This window comes from Vitis riparia, chromosome 15, assembly GCF_004353265.1.
Source record: "Vitis riparia cultivar Riparia Gloire de Montpellier isolate 1030 chromosome 15, EGFV_Vit.rip_1.0, whole genome shotgun sequence".
Taxonomy (NCBI): Eukaryota; Viridiplantae; Streptophyta; class Magnoliopsida; order Vitales; family Vitaceae; genus Vitis; species Vitis riparia.
In genome coordinates, this window is record NC_048445.1 from 9,229,698 (window position 1) to 9,250,833 (window position 21,136).

The window sequence follows — 21,136 nt, forward strand, 5'->3', positions numbered from 1 at the left end:
AGGGAGGAAGGACTCGTTCTTAAAATCGACTTTGAAAAGGCTTACGATCATGTGAGTTGGGATTTTTTGGATCATGTGTTGGAGAAGAAGGGGTTTAGTCCTAGATGGAGGAAATGGATGAGAGGCTGTTTGTTCACGGTATCTTTTGCAGTCTTAGTGAATGGAAACGCTAAAGGGTGGGTCAAGGCATCTAGAGGCTTAAGACAAGGTGATCCTTTATCCCCCTTTTTGTTTACTTTAGTAGCAGATGTACTGAGCAGGATGTTGTTGAGAGCAGACGAAAGAAATTTGTTAGAGGGTTTTAGGGTGGGTCGGAATAGTACAAGGGTGTCCCATTTGCAATTCGCAGATGATACCATATTCTTTTCTAACACTAGTGAGGAAGATTTGCAGACTCTCAAGAGTTTATTGCTAGTGTTTGGGCAAATTTCTGGGCTTAAGGTTAACCTTGACAAGAGTAACATTTATGGCATCAATCTTGAACAGAATCATCTTTCTAGGTTGGCCGAATTGCTAGATTGCAAGGCTTCTGGATGGCTTATTCCCTACTTGGGTCTTCCTCTGGGAGGGAATCCCAAGGCTTGTGGCTTTTGGGATCCTGTGATTGAGAGGATCTCGAAAAGATTAGATGAGTGGCAAAAGACTTTTCTATCTTTTGGAGGTAGGATAACTCTTATCCAATCTTGCCTCACCCACATGCCTTGCTACTTCATTTCCTTGTTTAAGATACCTGCTTCGGTGGCTGCAAAGATTGAGAGATTGCAAAGAGATTTTTTATGGTCAGGGGTTGGGGAAGGAAAAAGAGATCATCTTGTTAGTTGGGATGTAGTGTGTAAGCTGAAGGCAATAGGGGGTTTGGGATTTGGAAAGATAGCTTTAAGGAATGTCGCACTCTTAGGGAAATGGTCGTGGAGGTACCCTAGGAAGGGTTCAGCTCTATGGCATAAGGTTATTTCAAGCATTTACGGATCACACTCTAATGGATGGGATGCCAACACAATAGTAAGATGGTTACATCGTTGTCCTTGGAAGGCTATTACACAAGTCTTTCAGGAGTTTTCCAAGTTTACTCGGTTTGTGGTAGGAAATGGGGATAGAATTCGGTTTTGGGAAGACTTGTGGTGGGGGAATCAATCTTTGGGTTCCCAATATCCAAGTCTATTTAGAGTAGTCACGGATAAAAATATTCTCATTTTTTCAATTCTCTGATCTACTCGTCCCTTCTCTTGGAACTTTAACTTTCGCCGCAACCTATACGATCCTGAGATAGAAGATTTAGAAAGTCTCATGTGATCACTTGATTGTTTGCAGTTGACATTTTCGGTTCCAAATGCGAGATCCTGGTCTTTATCTTCTTCAGGGCTTTTTACAGTTAAGTCTTTCTTTCTTGCCTTATCTCATTGCTATGATTCTCCTCCAGTTTTCCCTACTAAGTTTGTTTGGAATTCTCAGGTCCCTTTCAAGGTTAAGTCCTTTGTCTGGTTGGTGGCACACAAGAAAGTAAATACTAATGACTTTCTACAATTGAGAAGACCTTACAAAGCTCTTAGTCCGGATATTTGTAAGTTGTGCATGAGGCATGGAGAATCAGCAGATCATCTTTTCCTACATTGTTCTTTGACATTGGGGTTATGACACAGATTATTTCAGTTAGCCAAGATGGATTGGGTTCCCCCGAGGAGCATTTCCGACATGCTATCCATCACTTATAGTGACTTTGGTTTATCGAGGAGAGGGATAGTTTTATGGCAAGCTGCGTGCATAACTTTAATTCGGGTTGTATGGCGGGAGAGAAATGCGAGGATTTTTGAGGATAAAACAAGGAATTCAGAGAGTCTTTGGGATTCTATTTTTTTCCTTGCTTCTCTTTGGGCTTTTTGTTCCAAGGTTTTTAAGGGAACCCCTCTTATTGTGTTACAACTTGATTGGTTAGCGGCGTGTAATTCCGATGGGGTTGTTTAGCTTAGAGAAGTTGTTCGTTATTATAGTGTATTTTCTTATTTTTGGTTTCTTGTAGACTAGTTTTCTTTGGTGGGAGGATTCCTCATCCTTCTCTTGTACGTCTTTTTTCTATTAATATATCCCTTTGTCGTTTCTTATAAAAAAAAATTGACCATGTTTTGATTCATTGTGGTAAGACAAAGGAGTTTTGGACTTTGTTGTTAACAACTTTCGGTTTGGTGTGAGTGTTCTTGGCTTTAGTGAGAAATCTTTTTCTAGAATGGAAATTCAAGGGTTAGGGCAAAAGAAAAGATCAGTTTGGAGATTGGTTATGACTTGTCCTTTCTTGTGTATTTGGGGAGAGCACAACTGAAGGACCTTCCAAGAGGAAGAGTTGTCAGACCAAAGTTTGAAGGATCTCTTTATCCGATCACTGATAGAGTGGTCTCAACAGTTTTTGGAGTTGGATGATCCTTCTTTTCTGAATTTTTTGGATGCTCTTTATTGTGGCTAGCATTGTGATTCTCTAGGTCTTCTCTTTCTTTTTTGGTGCCTGGATGGGCTTTTGGTGTATACTGTCCATATACATAGGGTGCGCCCCCTGTTTTTGGCGTTTATTAATTCATGCCTTTGTCTATAAAAGAAACCTATAAAAAAAAGATTTCAAATTCTGGTATTGTAAAAGATGATCACTATAGAATAAACTTAGGTTGTCACAGAGTTACATAAGGTATAACTATAATGTTAAGGGAGTTTTGTTTCAATGTATCATGGTTTCTAGTTGTGTTTAGTGTGGCCATTGTAGAGAGTGGATTATTATTTTTGGTTATTTTATTTTATTTTTTTTGCCTGGTCATTTCATTTCAGAAAGCTTTATCATAGGTTGTCATGTGTTTTTCCCTTATCTTTTTATTCATTTGATACTGTTTTATTTTTAACACTATAGGAATATTGGGCTTCAGTTGGTTGTGCTGTAATGCAATGTAGCAACACTGAGGTAACGATCAGGGCTATATTTCTTTCACTAATTTTGCTTACATTGTTCTTATCTACTTCTACCTTGATAAATTCCTTTCCCTTTTTACTGTCCTTATCCCTTGATGCCAGATTTCATATTTTTGTTGGTTGTTCCTGGGTTTTGTCTGATGTATTACAAGTGCAGGGGAAAATTTAATTTCATAAGGATTTTCTTTTAGAAATTATTAAAATGTATAGATGTAATGTCCAATCATTTATACTGGAGTTATCGCTTTTAGTCTATAACCTATGTAACCTTACTTGTCCATCAATATATTATTTTACAGGTGCTGAGAAACATGGATGTATGTGGGTATCTTTAGTTAGCATGTGTATTTATATTGTTTTGTTGTAACTAAAATCCATCCTTCACTTCTAGTTAAAGTGGTTTGACTTGCTGAATCTATTATTCTAATCGTTATTTTAAATTATCACACTTCTTATAAACTATTTATCTGACTTTTTAGGACTTTGGTTATGTTTACCAGGTTGGAGCTGGGACTATGAATCCTTTAACATTCCTGAGGGTTCTTGGTCCAGAACCATGGAATGTTGCGTAAGTATGCTTTTGGATATAAGTTAGTTCTGGAGGATCAGTGCAATAATTTTTATTTCTTTTTCTGTACAGGTGGCTTGAGATATTTCCTCTATTAGGAACTGATTTATTAGTTGATTTATTTCCTTTAATAAGTGGTTGATTTAGAGTAATTCCAGGCCTAAAATGGGGCAATTTTTCCTTTTATTATTTTCCATTGTAAACATTATAAATAGTTGTAAATATATCCAGTGAATACAGAAGTATTATTTAGAAATTATTCTCTGTTTTCATGGTATCAAGGCCTTTTGCTTAGTAGCTCTTTTCCTCTTCCTTCTATTGGCTCCAATTGCTCATGTTGGTCCCATTTTTTTCCAGCCTTAGTTGTTGGACTTGTTCGTGTATCCTTTTGGCTTTCATGTTGGTTCAAGGGATTAGTTCAAAACTCATTTTTCTATGTTTATTGTTTCCTGGTGTGTGTCCTTCTCATTATAGTGATCTCCTCTTATCTCAAATTAGCCCGTGATGACAGAAAAATTTGATGTCTGTTCCACTACTACCTAAACAATCATAAACGCTGAAACCTAGTCTCAATTCTAGGAGAATTTCAAAGCTATATTTAAACTTGGGAAGGAATGAAGCAAAAGGTCGAGTGATAAGGACTCTCAGTGGTGTACTTACTGCTGAAAGCTGAAACATGCTAGAAAGTCATGTTGGCAACTCAATGGAAAGTCTCCATTTTTTATAGAGAAAATGGAGGCCGAGGAGGAAATCAAGGGTATAAACCTTAAGCTAATCTCACCAACATTGCTGAAAAACCTTTGGACAATACTGCTAGTCAAAGTATATTTTAGATCTCCTTAGAGAAACTGGACTGTTGGGGTGTAAGCCAACAGATTCACCTATTGAGGCTCATCACAAACTTGATAAAGGACTAAAGAGTCCCCTAGTTGAGAGAAAGAAGAAGTATCAATGCTTAGTTGGTAAGTTAATTTACCTATCACATGCTAAACTTGATATAACATATATTGTGAGTGTGGTGAGGCAATTTATGCATAATCCCAATGAAGTATACAGATGAAGGCGGTTATTTGGATACTTAAATACTTGAAGTTAACTCTTGACAGTAATATTTTGTTTTAGAAAACTAGAAGGATGACACTCAGGGTTTATACTGAAGCTGATTGGGCAAGATCAACCATTGACAGGAGGTCAACATTTGACTACTGTACTTTCTTGAGAGGGAATTGTAACTGGGAGGAGTAAGAAACAGTGTGTGGTTGCTAGGTTAAGTATTGAAGTAGAATTTCAAGCCATGGGGCCATGGATTATGTGAGCTTCTCTTGAAAAAAAATATTCTTAGTGATCTCAGAGTAAGTTGAGAAGGTCCTATGAAGCTCTACCATGACAACAAGCCGACTATCAATATGGCTCACAATTCAGTTCAACATGATCAAACCAAGCAAGTTGAAGTTGGTTGTCATTTCATCAAGGAGAATTAGATGGTGGGTTGGTATGCACCCCTTATGTATCCTCAGAAAGATAGATGACATATTGACTAAGGGACTTGTAGCTTAACCATTCTAATATATCACAAATAAGTTGGAAATGAGAAACATTTACTCATTAGTTTGAGGGGGAATGTTGGAGAATCAATGTAATAATTTTTGTTTCTTTTTTTGTACAATTGACTTGTTTTATCTCTTGTAATTAGTGACTGATTTAGTAGTTGATTTATTTCTTGTAATTTATGGTTGATTGAGTAGAGTAATTCTAGGCTTAGAATAGAGGAATTTCTTTTCTTTTCCCCCATTTTAAACGCTATAAGTAGGCTATAAATATATCTGATGAATACATAAATATTATTTGGAAATCATACTTTGGTTTTAGTTACTAAAATTCATGCTTTCGATATGTTGTTATGTCCGAAAAGGAAATTTATTACCTTTTCTGGTTCATATGTTTGTCTAACTTCTTGAAATTGTGGTTAATATTGGCATAGTTTCTTTTTATTGTGACCAAAGTTTTTTTTACTAAAAACATCATGTTTATGTGCAATGCTTGTGGTGTTTTTTTTTTTTCATAGGAGTGTCTTGGTGTGTGAGAGCGCAGAGTTTATTAGATTTCCCCTTTTTTGAAAACTTGTCAAAACATCTACAAGTTGGGTTCCCAAACACAAGAATCATGATTGCAATATAGTTGGAAAGAGATTTGAGTGTCATTTTTCATGGGGATAATGAGTTGTTTTTGCTTGTTTTTACTTCGTATTTTCTTGTATTTGATTCCTTGTAGTTTTGTTTTTCTTTGGTGGGAGGATTCCTCATCCTTCTCTTGTACATCCTTTTTATCTATATATTCCTTTGTCGTTTCCTATAAAAAAATAATGAGTTGTTTTTGGTGTGTAGATCAAAAGAGTTAAAATATTGATGTAGGGTTAAGCAAGGAGCAATGCTTTGATTTCTTTTTGTAGAAGTATTTTAACTCCTATGGTGTGTTGAGTTGCTTTTCCTTGTATAATCTTATGTGATACCATATCGATGTATTGGTCTTCTTAATATACTAGAGAAAGTTTATCCACTTCTTCTTTTGATAAAATTTTGTAAACTTGGGAAGGATTCCTCATCTGTCATCTATATGTTTAAATTCATATCAATGAATATTTTGTTTCTGATTAAAAAAAAAAAAAAACATATCGGTTTACGTGTTGCCAAGGATCAAAATGGTGTCACATATTTTTGTTGCTAGGCTTGCATCAAATTGACTTTTTTCTAGTTGTATTTTTACTGTGTAGAAATTATCCTTAATTTTGACTACCATATTTAAAGTGGATAGGAAGGTCCCTAAAGTTTACTAGTCTAACAGTTAAATGTGGGTTTTCTCATGCTAGGTATGTTGAGCCTAGTATTCGACCGGATGATAGTCGTTTTGGGGAAAATCCAAATAGGCTCCAACGCCACACTCAATTTCAGGTTTAGTTTGATTAGATCATACAATTTTTGATGATTTATGAAGCTTTCTTTTTGGTTCAATTTAGCATTTAAGCTGTTGATGAATTTTCACTTTCCTTCTGTGTTGATTCACAGGTTATTTTGAAGCCTGATCCTGGAAATTCACAAGACCTCTTTCTTCGTAGCTTATCAGCTTTAGGTATTGAGTGCATTTTCTCGTTTTATTTCAGTCATTTGAAACATAAAATTGCTTTTTGACCTATAAATAAGACATTAGACCTTTTTTTGGTTAGAAGATCCTTGCAAATATTACATGGTGTTGCTCATGCCATATTCATTCTGCTAGTAGCGTATATAAAAGTGATTCTCTCAACAATATTCAACTGATAAAGCCTTTTTTTTTTCTTTCAACTCTTAGAGTTTGTCTACATGAATATTGCTATTTCTGAGGAAAGAAACAAACACAACCTTCTCAAGGACTTTAAGATTTGTTTGCCAAAAATTTTAAATACTAGGGCATCTAATGTCTCGTTGATTCTAAAGAAAAAAAAGGCAAAACAAGAAAAAGAGGAAAAAAAAAAGTCATTGTAATCTCTTTTATAAGTTTGGAACTTATAAACATTCATCTTACTTGAAACGGTAATCCCAAAATAACAATAAATTTTAATAATAATAGGAATTGCACACTCCAGTCAGCATTATCGAACAACAAAAGAACAATCAGTTATTCTCCAAAATTATTCAGATGCGATAATGCCAAAATTAACTTCCCACATATTTATACTCAAAAAGTAAAAATATCTGATAATTCCATTACAAATAATTTTCCTTGGCAGTATGTGTTGCATCAGTAGGCCACACTCAGTCAGATTTATATGCGGACATGTTAATTCTTCACTATATAAACCCACGTCTATCTTGGTCTCAGCTTCTTTCCTGTAGCACCTTTGACTTGGATTGTTTCACTATTTCTTACCAGTGTACTTACTAGTTTTCCAGAATTATCTTTGTCATTTTCTCCTTATCTTATTCCAATCGGCTACTTTCAAATTCTTGTGAATGCATTTCTTTAGTTCTATACTTTTCATCCTGATGTCCGGTGCTGTGAACATCCTAGCCATGCACATTTTATGGGCGTTAATGTTCATTAACTACTTGAAGTTTCATGTATGGAGATCGTTGGTGTTATAGTTATCTTATAAGCGTTTCCCTTAATATTGATGGTTATCTATCTATTAATCAATTGTTTGCTAGATGTGGCCATATGAGTGTGGAATCTTAGTGATGAGTTTAGCTGACGTAGTTACTAACAGGAGATGAACCTAGGATATTGCATTTTTTTGATTAGGGACTATGGTATCATTGCATTTTTAATCCTGCAACTGTGGTTCTATGGACTCTCTTATAATTTGGATATGCTATTTGTGGTCAATCTATCAAGAATATGGCTACATAGTTATGGTTTGTTTACATTAACATCCAAATCTGCAAACCAGGTAACCCTTGGATTAGCCAAAGAGTGGAGGTGATTTTTTTTTGAAAAATATGGTCCACATTTATCTTTTAATTTTAATTTATATTATCCTTTTATTTTTAGTTTTTTCCCATATTTATGACATTATTTTTATTTTAAAAAATTACAGAAAAATTGATGAGCACTCGATTTTTTTTTTTTTAATACACATATCATTCTAATTTTTTAGTTTTATTTTTTTATTTTAAAATATTAAAAAAGATAAAGTTATTTGCAAATAACTAAAATATCAAAAAATTAATAAAAAATAAGTTTTTTTAACATTTTATAAAACATAAGTTTTAAATAAAAATTAATACTCTTGGGACCAAAAGAAATTATTATGTTAGTAAGGTTATTAATTTATCGGTAAATGAATATTTTTTAATTTAGAGAGAGTATTATGTTTCAACTGTACTATACTCATATATGTATGACTTAGAAATAAAAAACAATAGATGTGGTCATCAGTTATTATATAGAAGCCTAAAAAACTCTAAAAAAGAAGAGATGATTATTAATTGTAGAAGATAGAAAGACTCCTAAAAGGAATAGATGTGATGTCAAAACTTAATAATCTAAAAGATAAAAATGTTTCAAAGATGTATTGCTTTAGTGAAAGAGTTGAATCGAGTTCATTATTATAGTATATTAAGAGTGTTGGGATGTGATCAAAGAGGACCTCATGAGGGTGTTTCTAGAGTTCCACAATAATGGGGTAATAAATCAAAGTACTAATGCCACTTTCATTGCCTTAGTGCCTAAGAAGAGTCAAACCTTTAAGATATCAGACTTCATACCTATTAGCTTGGTTACAAGTTTTTATAAGATAATTGCTAAGGTCTTATTAAGGTGATTATGCAGAGTCCTCCATGAAACAATCTTTAGTTCTCAAGGAGTCTTTGTTGAAGGGAGACAGATTTTGGATGCTGTGTTGGTAGCCAATGAGGTGGTTGATGAGAATAGGAGGTCGGGGGAGGAAGGGGTGGTCTTTAAAATTGATTTTTAGAAGGTCTATGATCATGTGGATTGGGGCTTTTTGGACCATGTGCTAGAAAGGAAGGGTTTCAACCCAAAATGGAGATCTCGGATGAGGGGATGCTTGTTTTCAACAAGTTTTTCAATCCTTGTTAATGGAAATGCAAATGGTTGGGTTAAGGCCACTTGAGGTTTGAGACAAGGAGACCCCCTTTCTCATTTTCTTTTTACCTTAGTAGTAGATGTTCTAAGCAAGATGATGATTAGAGCAGAGGAAAGTGGGTTAACTGAGGGCTTCGTCGTGGGAAGGGATAGGACTAGAGTGTCTTTACTACAATTTGCAGATGATACCATTTTCTTCTCTCTAGCCTCCTCAGAACATCTACAAAGCCTTGAGCTAATCCTATTGGTTTTTGGGCAAGTATTAGGATTGAAAATCAATTTAGAAAAACACACCCTATCCAGTACTAATACAAGTTAGGAATTGTTGTCCAGTTTGGCTTCAATCCTTGATTGTAGAGCGTCAAAGTGACCTTTGTCTTATCTGGGTCTTCTCTTAGGAGGGAGCCCAAAGACGATAGGTTTTTGGGATCTAGTGGTTGACAAAATCTTGAGGAGGTTGGATGGGTTGAAATATGCCTTTTTGTCACTCTTAAGGGGGGGGGGGGGGGGGGGGGGGGGGGGGGGGGGGGTTACCTTAATTCAGTCAAGTCTATCTTACATCCTTAGCTATTTCCTTTCCCCCTTCTAGATTCCAATATCAATAACTTCAAAGATTGAGAAATTGCAAAGAGATTTCCTTTGGTCAAGGTCGGGGGAAGGAAAGAAAGATCATCTTATTAAGTGGGATGTTGTTTATAGGCCAAAAGAGTTGGGAGGTTTGGGAAGTGGGAAGACTTCCTTGAGAAATCGTGCTCTTTTAGGGAAGTGGCTTTCGAGATTCCCCAGGGAAAGGAGTTGTCTTTGGCATCAAGTTATTGCGTGTATCTATGGGCCATATCCTAATGGATGGGATGCCAACATGGTGGTTAGATGGTCACATAGATGTAAGGCTATTGTATAAGTTTTTCAGGATGTCTCCCCATATATCCGTCTTGTGGTGGGGAATGGGGAGAGAATCCGTTTTTGGGAAGATTTATGATGGAGTGACCAACCTTTGTGCCCACAATTCCCTAGTCTTTATAGAGTTATTTTTGTGAAAAACCTCAACATCTTAATTGTCCTTGGCAAGTCCTATCCACTATTTTGGAATTTTAATTTTTGTCGCAATCTCACTAATACAGAAATTGAACTCCTTCAGAGACTCATGTCTTCCCTTAGTTCAGTGCATTTGTCTCCTTCTGCAGTAGATTCAAAAGCTTGGTCGTTGTCCTCCTCAGACTTGTTTACTGTAAAATATTTTTTCTTGGCCTTAGTCCAATTTCTCAAATCATGTCATGTTCATTTTGGCCAAGTTTTTTGTGGAAATCAAAAGCCTCTTCAAAGGTTAAGGTCCTTGCTTGGTTAGTAGCACATAAAAAGGTAAACACCAGTGACATGCTTTAGTTGAGAAGACCTTACAAATCTCTTTGTCCTCAGTGGTGCATCTTATGCAAAGGAAAAGGAGAATTGATTGACCACCTTTTTCTACATTGCCCATTAACTATTAGGCTATGTTACAAGCTCTTCAATCTAGTAAGGTTGGATTGGGTTCCATTGAGGAGTATTGGAGACATGATGATTATTACTTTTAGAGGTTTAGGAAATTCAATCAGAGGCAAGACACTTTGGAAAATTGCTTGCTACACTTTATTGTGGATTGTGTGGCAAGAAAGAAACGCTAGGATTTTTGAGGATAAGGGGAGATTGGAAGGGTTGTTGTTGGATTTACTTCACATCTATTCCTCTATGTGGGCCTCTTGTATTGTTGCTTTTAGAGGAGTTCTACTTAGTGTTATACAACTCAACTGGCTTGAGGTTTGTGATTCAAAAGTTTGAGATAGTTGGGGGTTATCTTTGTATATAGTTTTGTATAAAGGGGTGTCTTCTTACTTTGATCAAAATCTGTATTTTGCTAGAATGATCTCTCATCCTTCTCTTGTACCTTTACTATTATTATCATTAATATAATATATTTTTCGTTTCTAATAAAAAAAAATTGAAATTATAAATAGTCATTCAATACTGTATTGTAAATTTTTGTTTGCTATTTTTTTAATGCACTTCTTTAGTTATTAATTTATATTTCCTTGGGCCCTTAAGGATTTTTAAATAAATTGTCATCTTATGCATTTAATGAGGTTATTAATTTAGTACACTGGCCCAAGTTGGGACCATAAGATTTTATTATTTAAATGAGCTTATTAATTTATCGAGGTTTTACTGTAATTATAAAGTTCATACTAGAAGATATTTCAATCTCTAGGTCCTCATTCTTTGGCATTTGTTTTGTCTTTTTCAACTCCAAGCTTGAATGTTTGATGCTTGTATGCATGGCAGGTATTAATATTAATGAACATGATATACGTTTTGTGGAGGACAACTGGGAAAGCCCGGTAACATCTTGGCTTTCGATTTTGAATTATTTATATTTTTCCCGTATTACTTCAATTCTTTTGGTGTCTAGATACCAATTTACTAAAATCCATTTTAACCTTTTCTGTTGCATTTTGCTGCAATGCCTCTTGGTTGCAGGCACAATAAAACATGAAATCCATATCTTTTCTTCTTCTTCTTATTTTTTGATTTTCTTTAATCCGTTGACTGGAAATGCTTGTAGGTTCTTGGTGCTTGGGGATTGGGATGGGAAATCTGGATGGACGGAATGGAGATCACACAGTTCACCTACTTTCAGCAGGTTTTTTTTCCACATAATAAGAAGATTATCATTTTGGATAATTAAGAGTTTCATGTTTAGTGCTCATGATAATTAGATGGTGAAGGACTCTCTCTTTACACAACTTCTCCAATAAGATACAATGTTATACTCTATGATTTTTTAAAAACCAAAAGGTATTTGTGCATGATGTCTCAGAGAGAACAAGAGTAATTATATTCCCTGCTTGTTTATGGCTTTGTGTCATTTTGCAAAGTCAAGTTGTGTTTCATTTGCCATCTCTCTTTCTCTCTTTCAACCAGGCTGGAAGTCTTCAACTGCTGCCCATCTCAGTTGAAATCACTTATGGTCTAGAGCGTATCCTCATGTTGCTTCAGGTCAACTTAATATTTAATTTTTTTTTCCTTTCATCTCATTGCTTTCATTTTATATAAGCTTAGTTTGCCTAAGGTTACCTAAAAACTAATTGCAGGGAGTTGATCATTTCAAGAAAATTCAATATGCTGATGGAATTACATATGGGGAACTGTTCATGGAGAATGAGTAAATGATCTAATAAAATTACTCATTGCTTCTTGAATTTTTCATATAGTGCGTTGTGTCATTTGGTGGAACAGTTACACATGTTCATTTATTTATATTCAAGAATGATTATGTTTTTCAGGTTTAGGTACTTTCAGGTGAGTGACACTAATTAGTGCCATTAACTTGTTATGTTAGTGTTTATTTTCTTCGGCTAATTTAAAATTTATTAAAGGTGCCCTAGCAAAAAAGAAATGAAAGGGGGGTGGGGTCAGCATCCCATTACACAGGATAAATACAAAAGTACCAGACAGGCTGAAAAAGAAACAAAACTTTGGGCAATACAAATACCTGACCTGTGCAGAGACAATCGATGAAATCTAGAAAGGAATCAATCAAATTTTAAAGAAATATGGGATCACAAAAACAAATTTTTATGAAAAATATTGGCACCATCGTTTCCAAACTTTCCATGCCTAAAAAAAAATAAAATATTATATTCCCTTGCCCAAAATCTTTTAATAGGGTTGTTGCTTATTTTATGTAATAATTTTTAATGAGCTTCTTGGGGTAGGACCATTTCTCTCTCATGAGTTTGAATGTACAAAAACACACATTTAAGTGGTGGATCTCAAAGTAGAAACAAATGTAATGAATTCCATTTTTAATAGGAACAAAGAATTTCCTTTGTCGAGTAAAAACCAAATGTAAAGATCTTCCAATATCCTCTTAGAATCTTGACATCTAAAGGAATCTTTTGGATCAAGTTCCTTTACCTTTTTATTATTTTTCCTATGTTTCTTCCTTTCATTTTGCCAACCTTGATGAAAGGCCTTGGACCTTAGGGCCCAATGGTTCATTTCCTATGCGTCTTATTGTTGTTGTTGTTGTTGTTATTATTATTATTATTATTATTAGTATTCTTATTATCAATTATTAGTACAATTACATAAATAATACTACTTGAAAACAAATTGCAAAATAGAACCTTAATAGGCTAGCATTCTCTTCTTTCTTCCCCATGTCTATCCCCCTTTTTTGAATTTAATTTTTATTAGAAAGTATTGAAAATAGTTAAAGTTGTATGTATTCTTGTATCATATTGTTCTATCATACTATGTATTGTAAGTTCTTAACAGCTATGCTTTTGGTGAAAAATAGTTAAAGTTGTATGTATTCTTGTATCATGTTGTTCTATCATACTGTGTATTGTAAGTTCTTAACAGCTATGCTTTTGGTTAAGATGATCATAGGTTTCTTTCTTATATCATATTCCTTTCTGCTACCATTATTTTTATTGCTAGTCGCTTCTAAGATTCAATATTTTCAGTTCAATGTGCTTTATACTTTAGTAATATATAGAATGAATTTTGAATTTTTTTATTTTGTTCCAGGAAGGAAATGAGTTCTTATTATCTTGAACATGCCAGTGTCCACCATATCCAGAAACACTTTGATTTTTTTGAGGAAGAAGCCCGCTCCTTGCTTGCTTTGGGCCTTGCAATCCCTGCGTATGTTTTAGAACTTTCATCTCTTATCCATTGTCTAGGATTTCTAATATAATTCTTTTTAAAGTTCAAATTTTATGTGCACCATGCTAGGTATGATCAGCTTCTGAAGACATCTCATGCTTTTAACATCTTAGATTCTAGAGGCTTTGTGGGAGTAACAGAGCGTGCACGCTATTTTGGACGGATGCGGAGGTGCGGCTACTCTTTTGGATTATGTCCTGAAAAATATTGTTGCAGTCATTCCTATGCTATGAGCACATATAAATATGAAGTAGAAATGGTATTAATTCAGTATTCAGAAAAATTGAGGTTGCAGGCATGTTTGCCCTTGAAAATAGTATTAGTGTGTGAACACAAGAAAAGGAGAAGGGTAATTATGTTTGAAAGGTGAATCTCAATAATGGACTACACCTTAAGCGGGGGTGAATAGGTGTTGTTGAACCATAAAAAAAATTTCCCAACAAAGATTGCCTAGCCTTAGAATTTCTCAATGTCAATCCAACAACTTTTCAACAAAGCATAAGATCCACAAGCAAGTATGTATGCACCAATACTCTCCTAAGAATTTATAAATGCAATTCACATGCAAATGCTTTAACACTCAAAATCAATTTAAAAGAACAATTATCTCCTTAACTCATTTCAATTTACTACAAGATATCATTAACCAAAATGAATAGAAAAATTATTGAAGATATTCCATGGATGATCACACTTATTTCAGCTCATATATCTTCCATTCATCATATATGCCCAAGTAACCAATGATATCAAAAACTGAAAATAAATCAAAGAGTAGAGAATGAGAGAAAGAGACAATGACACCAAATTTTAATGTGGAAACCCTCCGAAGAGATAAAAAACTACGGGACATCCACTATGAAGAACAAAAATTGAATACAAGGTTTTACCTAGCTCAAGCCTACCAATCATTCTCGGACCACTTGACTAGTACCCTCTACTTTCAGCTTCTCACCTTCTTCTTCCGAAACACACTTGGAGTCTACACCAAGCTCGACTCGGCCTCTTCTTGAATCCACACAAGAAGAAATTGAGAGATGAATGAACCAATTTTTTTCTCAAGAAAATCCATGGAAAACAGTTTGGAAAACAATAGGAAAGTTGGATTTTCTTAGCAACTAAACACCCCAAAATAGGAGAGGAGAAGAGAACCAGAGGGGATGGCTGCAACTATCTCTCTCTCTTTCTATAGCACAGGAAGCAAATTTTGGGTTTTTTAAATGAAGGAAGCCTTTGATCCAATGGATGATTTCATAAAAAATGTGTAAGTTGGATTGATCTGCCCCTGCACTTGAATCGATCCAGAAACAGGGGAACAAAAGCCTTTTAGCAAAAAATATTTCTCCCAACTTTCTTAACTCTTTTAAAGATGAAAAACAAGGTCGATTCACTTCATTCAACACACACTTGGTTACAAACCTCGACCTCTTAGCAAAGTCTTAATCTTCAAGGGTCAAGTAGTCCGAAAAGGAATTGGAAAACCGAGTTAGGAGACACTTAAGAATTTTGTCCAGAATTGCCAACCTAACTAAACACTCACAATGTTCATTCATAAATTTGTCAATCTTGAGGTTGGTGGCATATTTATGCTTTAAAGTGGTATTAATGTGTCATCCCATTATTTGTGATGTTACAGTTTATGATGTATTAGGCATTCATATATTTTTTCAGCAGTGCAAGAGAAGTTTTCTTTTTTCCTTTCCTTTTATTTTTCTACTCTCTCTCTCTCTCTTTGTGTGTGTGGTGGCTGAAGACGGGAACAATTAATTTTAACTTTTAACTTTTGGTAGCATATTTGATCTTAATGTTTGGTTGACTTGGAAGTAAAAGCTATATTGGACCTTGTGTATCTATGTATCAATGTGCAAAGATGTTGATAACTGTGTAGTTATTTTATATCTTTTTTTTTGGCTTATCATTTTTTTTCATATTATTAGTTATGGATAGGCCTTTTAAAGTAGCGTGTTCAACTTCATGTGTTATGCCCAAGGTGATGTGGAATGTTGCTTGTAGTAACTTTATTAGTGTTGGCAGCACTTTGGAATTCCTGAGTTTCTTGTGTATTTACACACATGGATGCACACATTTTCTTTTGAAAATTCTTTTCACTTCTTGTCTTTGCTTTCTCTTGTTGTTTTTATCAGTTTAGCTCGTCAATGCGCTCAACTTTGGTTAAAGACCAGAGAGTCACTTGGACATCCACTGGGTACTATTTCTGAAGCTGATCAGCTGGTTTGTCCTAAAGAGATTCTGGAGGCAGCAGTCCAAAGGGTTAGTTTGTATTTGTTGGTGTGCATTTTCTTCATTCATTTGCAGTTATCATGGAGGAATTTTATCAAGCCATTATTGTATTTATATTTTTGTGCATTCTACTTCTCTTTTTTATTTTTCATTAGTCTTACTCTTTTCTTTTTGCTTTTTTAACTTTTAATTTTTTATGTTGGGAAAATTACAATAAATTCTTTTGAGGTTGGTAAAATTACAAGGTCACCCCTTACTTTTTGAAATGGATAACTGACTGCTTCTTGGATTTAATTTGATCTGCGAATGATTTATAATTTTCCAAATACCATATGTGAAAGTCTAAGTTCTTTTTTTTTTTTTACTTTCAATTTGAAAAGACAAAGTTCATTTATTTATTTATTTTTATAATTATAGATTAGTTGCCAATTATCCTCTGGCTTACCTCACAGGTGCATGAGGATCCAAGGTTGTTCCTTCTTGAAATTGGAACGGAGGAGTTGCCACCTCAAGATGTGGCTAGTGCAAGCCAGCAAGTATGTAAATTTATTTCTCATGAAGCGAATGTATCTGCTTTCTAGATACTCTTTTTTTTTTTTCTTTTCCAATTACTTGTGGGGTTTTCCATACTTCATGTCATTGGTCCCTTTGTCCTTCCTTTTAAATCCATAGGAAGATGTGCTTGTTTCATTTGTGTTGTCATTATTTTTAGGCTTATTGCTTTGAATAGAATTTTATCTTAGCATAGCTTTGTTGTACCATTCTTGTTTTCTTCTCTTTCTCTTGTATCTCTTCTTTCTTCTTTTAATATAATTTTCCTCGTTTCTGATAAAAAAAAAAGAAGCTTTGTTGTACCATTGTAGAGTTATAGTCTTGCCATTTAATTTGTATTTGCTGAACTAGGCATGTTGGTGATTGCAGCTCAAAGATTTAATCATGCAGTTGCTAGATAAACAAAGATTGGGCCACAGCGAAGTACAGGCATTCGGTACGCCACGCAGATTAGTGGTAAGACTATGGATTCTTCCTCCTTTAGTAACTTATTGATTACTTGGTTTGTGTATGTTATTAGACTTTATTGGTATGCATAGAATGACACTCTTTTCATTTCAATTTAACTGAGGAAAATTTTGCACTTGATGATGTGGTGCTTAGATGGGCTCAAGTCCATGTGATCTTGAAGAAGCCTGAAAGGTGGATTACTTTAAATTTTAAGTCAGAAGGCCCACTGTTCTGCTGAATTCATATTTTTTCAATGCAATCTGCATTTCACATATTCTCAAGTTCACTAAGCTAAGTCCATCTAATCATCAGGAATCTACACAATCCCAAAGGTGTCCTAAACTCAACTGTTTGAATTAATGTGGTTTAAGTTGGATTGAGATTGACTAACCTGCTTATTGAAATGGACTCAGTTATCTTAGTTCAAGGGTGGCTTGTTGGTCTGATCAATCTTGAGCTTGTTCAGTCAGTAATATAAGTACAGATTGCTTCTTATAAGGATCTTAACAATTTTCAAAGCTTTTTTTATCGGAAAAATCCCTATCAATGCTAAAATTAAAAATAAAAACTAGAATATAATTGTAATGAAGAGAGGACAGAAAAACTAAATTCATGTGATGGAGATCAGATCTTTTTGATTGTAAACAAACTATTCATTGATATGAATTTTAAGCACAGGTGAAGACTTGAAATCAAATCTTACTATTTCATTTACCTCATTTCTTGAGCAAGATATTGGTTAATGTTGGCGATGACCATTAATTAGTTATTGCAACATAGCTCACTAACTTGTTGAGTTTGTTATCATTCCTCATCAGCTTAGTATGAAATATTTGGTAAGCGTCTTTGGGGCTAAATACATATGTTATTGTAATTGCAAATTTGCAATTAAAAGATCATCTGTAAACTGGATTCTTGATCTAGATGAGGTGAATGGGTCTAACTATTAAGTGTTAAAATTTTATTTATTGTGATCCAGTTACTACTCTATTCCAGTAGATTTATACTCCAATTGAAATTGCTTAAAATATATCACAATTGAAATATCAGAATAGATTAACTAACTTAGAATGTCATCTGTAGCTCAAGTTATAGTATTTAAGGAGCTTTTGCTTTGTTTTGTCTGTTGTTCCCCCTTTTTTTTTTAATTTTTAATTTTTTTTATGTTTGTGCAGCCCAATACATCCGTTCTGTTCATGGGATGTGCCCCATTTGGCACTTTCTAAATATAGTTCCTTCATCTATTTAAAAAAAATAAAAATTCTATGATAGATATTTTTAATCCAATCATAACTGATCAAAAAAAATATTTTTAATCCAATCATAAATAATTATTGCAATTAATTTACAAAAACTTGTGGTTTTTTTACATGGGAAACCCTTCTGCGAAAAACCATGGGACCCTATCTCAAACAAAGCAATCCAATATGAAAACTCAATATGTAAGAAATATTTTCAAGTGTATTCATTGGTTACCCAATTTTTTTGTGGATCTTGATGAGTTGTCTTCACAATCTTAAAGCTTCTAACTCTTTCAATATGGGTCCATGACACCATGTTTCTTGGCAAGCTAAATCCATAACTTGTAAAGTGCAGCTGCATTAGCATGAGACTAGCACCCAACACTCAATTCAGGAATCAATTGTTTGAATCCATAAACAAATTTGGGCTCTTGAATCTACAAGCTCAATGCTTGAACCTTGAAGCAAACTTAACTCCATGAGCAATGAGAGAAAGTCTGGTTCTTTCTATATTCTTTAAGGATATTTCATAATCTCTTTAAGGATACATTTCTAGAATTTTTAGTTGTCTTTCAAACGTGTGAGCAAGAAGGATGATGAAGGGTCACCTTGATGGGTTATGATTGGCCTAAGGTCTTTGAGCTCGAGAGTGCTAACCTTTTTTGCCAAGTTGATGAAATCCTTGTAAATAAGATTCTAGAACAACTCTCCCTTTTTGACCTATTTCAACCTAGACTTTCATCTTTTAACTTACCTTTCTCCCTCTTCATAATTTCTCTTTAAACTTTTACTTTTATTGTAAGAGATATAAGTTTTACCATCAAGTGATCCATATTCTCAACGGCATCAATATTTTTAATGTCCTTGATTAGCCATGACTTTTATTTTTCTAGAAGACCAAAAGTTTCTTTATTTCTTACTTTTTTTTTTTCTTCTTAGAAGCAAACAAATCTATTAATTAAGAAAGAATAAAACATGAGAAGGATGGGAAATCCTCCCCATGATATGTAGACTTGATAAAAAAAGCTTGAAGAAACCTCCACTATACAAGGAGGGCAATACAGAGGAACAAAAAAGCCTATACAAGTATAACATCTCTTGATCTTGTAGGCCCAACCCTTGGATATACATATCGAAAGCCAACTAAGTTGAATTACACTCAAAGGATAGGGTTTAAAAAGGTCTATACAGTAAGCCCAAAAAGAAACGTGGATATGAAGCAGATCCCACATTATCTTTGGTGTCTTCCAAGTGTCCTAGAAAATCCAGTGTTCCTTTCTCTCCACATAATCCACAACAAAGAGAGACATGAGATCCTCCAAACGGTCTTGCCTTTAATAGAGTTCCCAAAGCACTTAAAACAAATCACCATCATATCGTGAATATTGTTTGGTTGAACCCATGCCATCCCAACTTGTGAGAATATCCTATGCCACAATCCCAAAGTAATTGGACAATGTAGGAAAAGATGATCAATCGTCTCTCTACTCCTTCTACATAGGATGCACCAATCAGGGCTAAGGGCTTTAAACGACCTTCTCAAATGTCGCATGTCATTGGTATTTGCCTTCTTATGTGCCATTAACCAGACAAAGACCATGACCTTAGAGGGGACTCTTCCTTTCCACAAAATATTAGTTGGGTAGAAAGAAACAAAATCTGAGAAATTGGATGAAATAAGGCCACTCAAAAGCTAATTTTGTTGTTTAGTTCCTCTTCCTGGGCAGAATGAGTTTTTGGCTCGATACGAGTTTTTGCATAAATATGTGCCCATCCTAACTTGAGACTTGTCTCTCAATCCAAAGCTCCATAAAGATCTCTCCAGATTTTAGTAGTTGGAATAATCTCAAACCTGTAGGGAGATGGACCCTGCCTAATTGGGTTAGCCTCCATCAAGATAGGGCAATGGTCAGAAATTGGTCTAGAGAACACTTCCTGGATGATATTGGGGAATCTTGAGTCCTTCTCTGTTGGGATCAACAACTTGCTAACCTTATTACAAATTTGGTGGATGTTGTATGTTTGACCTGGTAAAAACCTTGCTTTTGTGAGGGAGGCCAACCAACCCTCAATCTCTAATTAGTTCATGAAAGGCTTTCCTGCTTGTACTGATTCTTGACACCAATCCCCCCACCTTATTCTAGAAGTAATTTTTCTTGTTAGGAAATGAATTTTAATTTTTATTTTACACGTTAAAAAAATCATTGCTGCATAAATAATGTCATCTATACAAACTGGTGTTTGGTTTCAATCATTTTATTAGAAACTAAGACTTGTGGTGCATTTTCCATTTGGAAAGAACTTCTAAAAGAATGGTGGTAGCACTGGTATTAGTTTGCTTATAGCCAAGTAGCCATTAGTGTATTAAAGTGGTGGAAGCAAGGTGCAGTTGTAGCGAATTGGTGGTCTTGTGATGGCTGCCGTGGATTTATTGGCTATGGTTGACATGGTGCAAATGTTGCAGTGATGGCGGTTCTGATGTGATGCAATTGTTGGTGGCGGCAGTGCACAATATGGTGGTGATTGCAGTAGTGATGGTGTCTTTATAGGGTATAATTGCCCCCCCGATTTTATTTTTTTTCTTTCAGTTTTTCATACCTTTATTTAAGGAATGAGGACTTTAATCATTCATATTCAAGTTAAAATGATATGGAAACATAAAATGTCTATTCGATTTCATTTACAGTTTGGGTTGGGGTTGAGCTCTGTTTTGCTCCTTGTGCGTGGTTCCTATTCCTGTTTCTCTGTGGCTTTGGCACACGTATAGTTACTCCATGGTGGCCTTGCTCCCCTCTTTAGCTAGACAGCTTATGTATACTATTTATCATTGACATATCAAAAAATGTTTCTG

General features: G+C 34.7%; 1 protein-coding gene across 1 annotated transcript in view; it reads left to right on the plus strand.

Annotated features, from left to right (window-relative positions):
* Window positions 1-21,136, plus strand: part of LOC117931802 (glycine--tRNA ligase, chloroplastic/mitochondrial 2) — a 106,569-nt gene that overhangs the window by 11,505 nt on the left and 73,928 nt on the right. Inside the window, exons 2-14 of the mRNA XM_034852871.1 lie at window positions 2,888-2,938; window positions 3,447-3,514; window positions 6,381-6,462; window positions 6,577-6,640; window positions 11,411-11,466; window positions 11,691-11,768; window positions 12,050-12,124; window positions 12,220-12,290; window positions 13,664-13,780; window positions 13,871-13,972; window positions 15,946-16,072; window positions 16,495-16,578; window positions 16,964-17,050. Coding sequence (XP_034708762.1) covers window positions 2,888-2,938; window positions 3,447-3,514; window positions 6,381-6,462; window positions 6,577-6,640; window positions 11,411-11,466; window positions 11,691-11,768; window positions 12,050-12,124; window positions 12,220-12,290; window positions 13,664-13,780; window positions 13,871-13,972; window positions 15,946-16,072; window positions 16,495-16,578; window positions 16,964-17,050 — 1,062 coding nt within the window. The remainder of the gene's footprint in view (window positions 1-2,887; window positions 2,939-3,446; window positions 3,515-6,380; window positions 6,463-6,576; window positions 6,641-11,410; window positions 11,467-11,690; window positions 11,769-12,049; window positions 12,125-12,219; window positions 12,291-13,663; window positions 13,781-13,870; window positions 13,973-15,945; window positions 16,073-16,494; window positions 16,579-16,963; window positions 17,051-21,136) is intronic.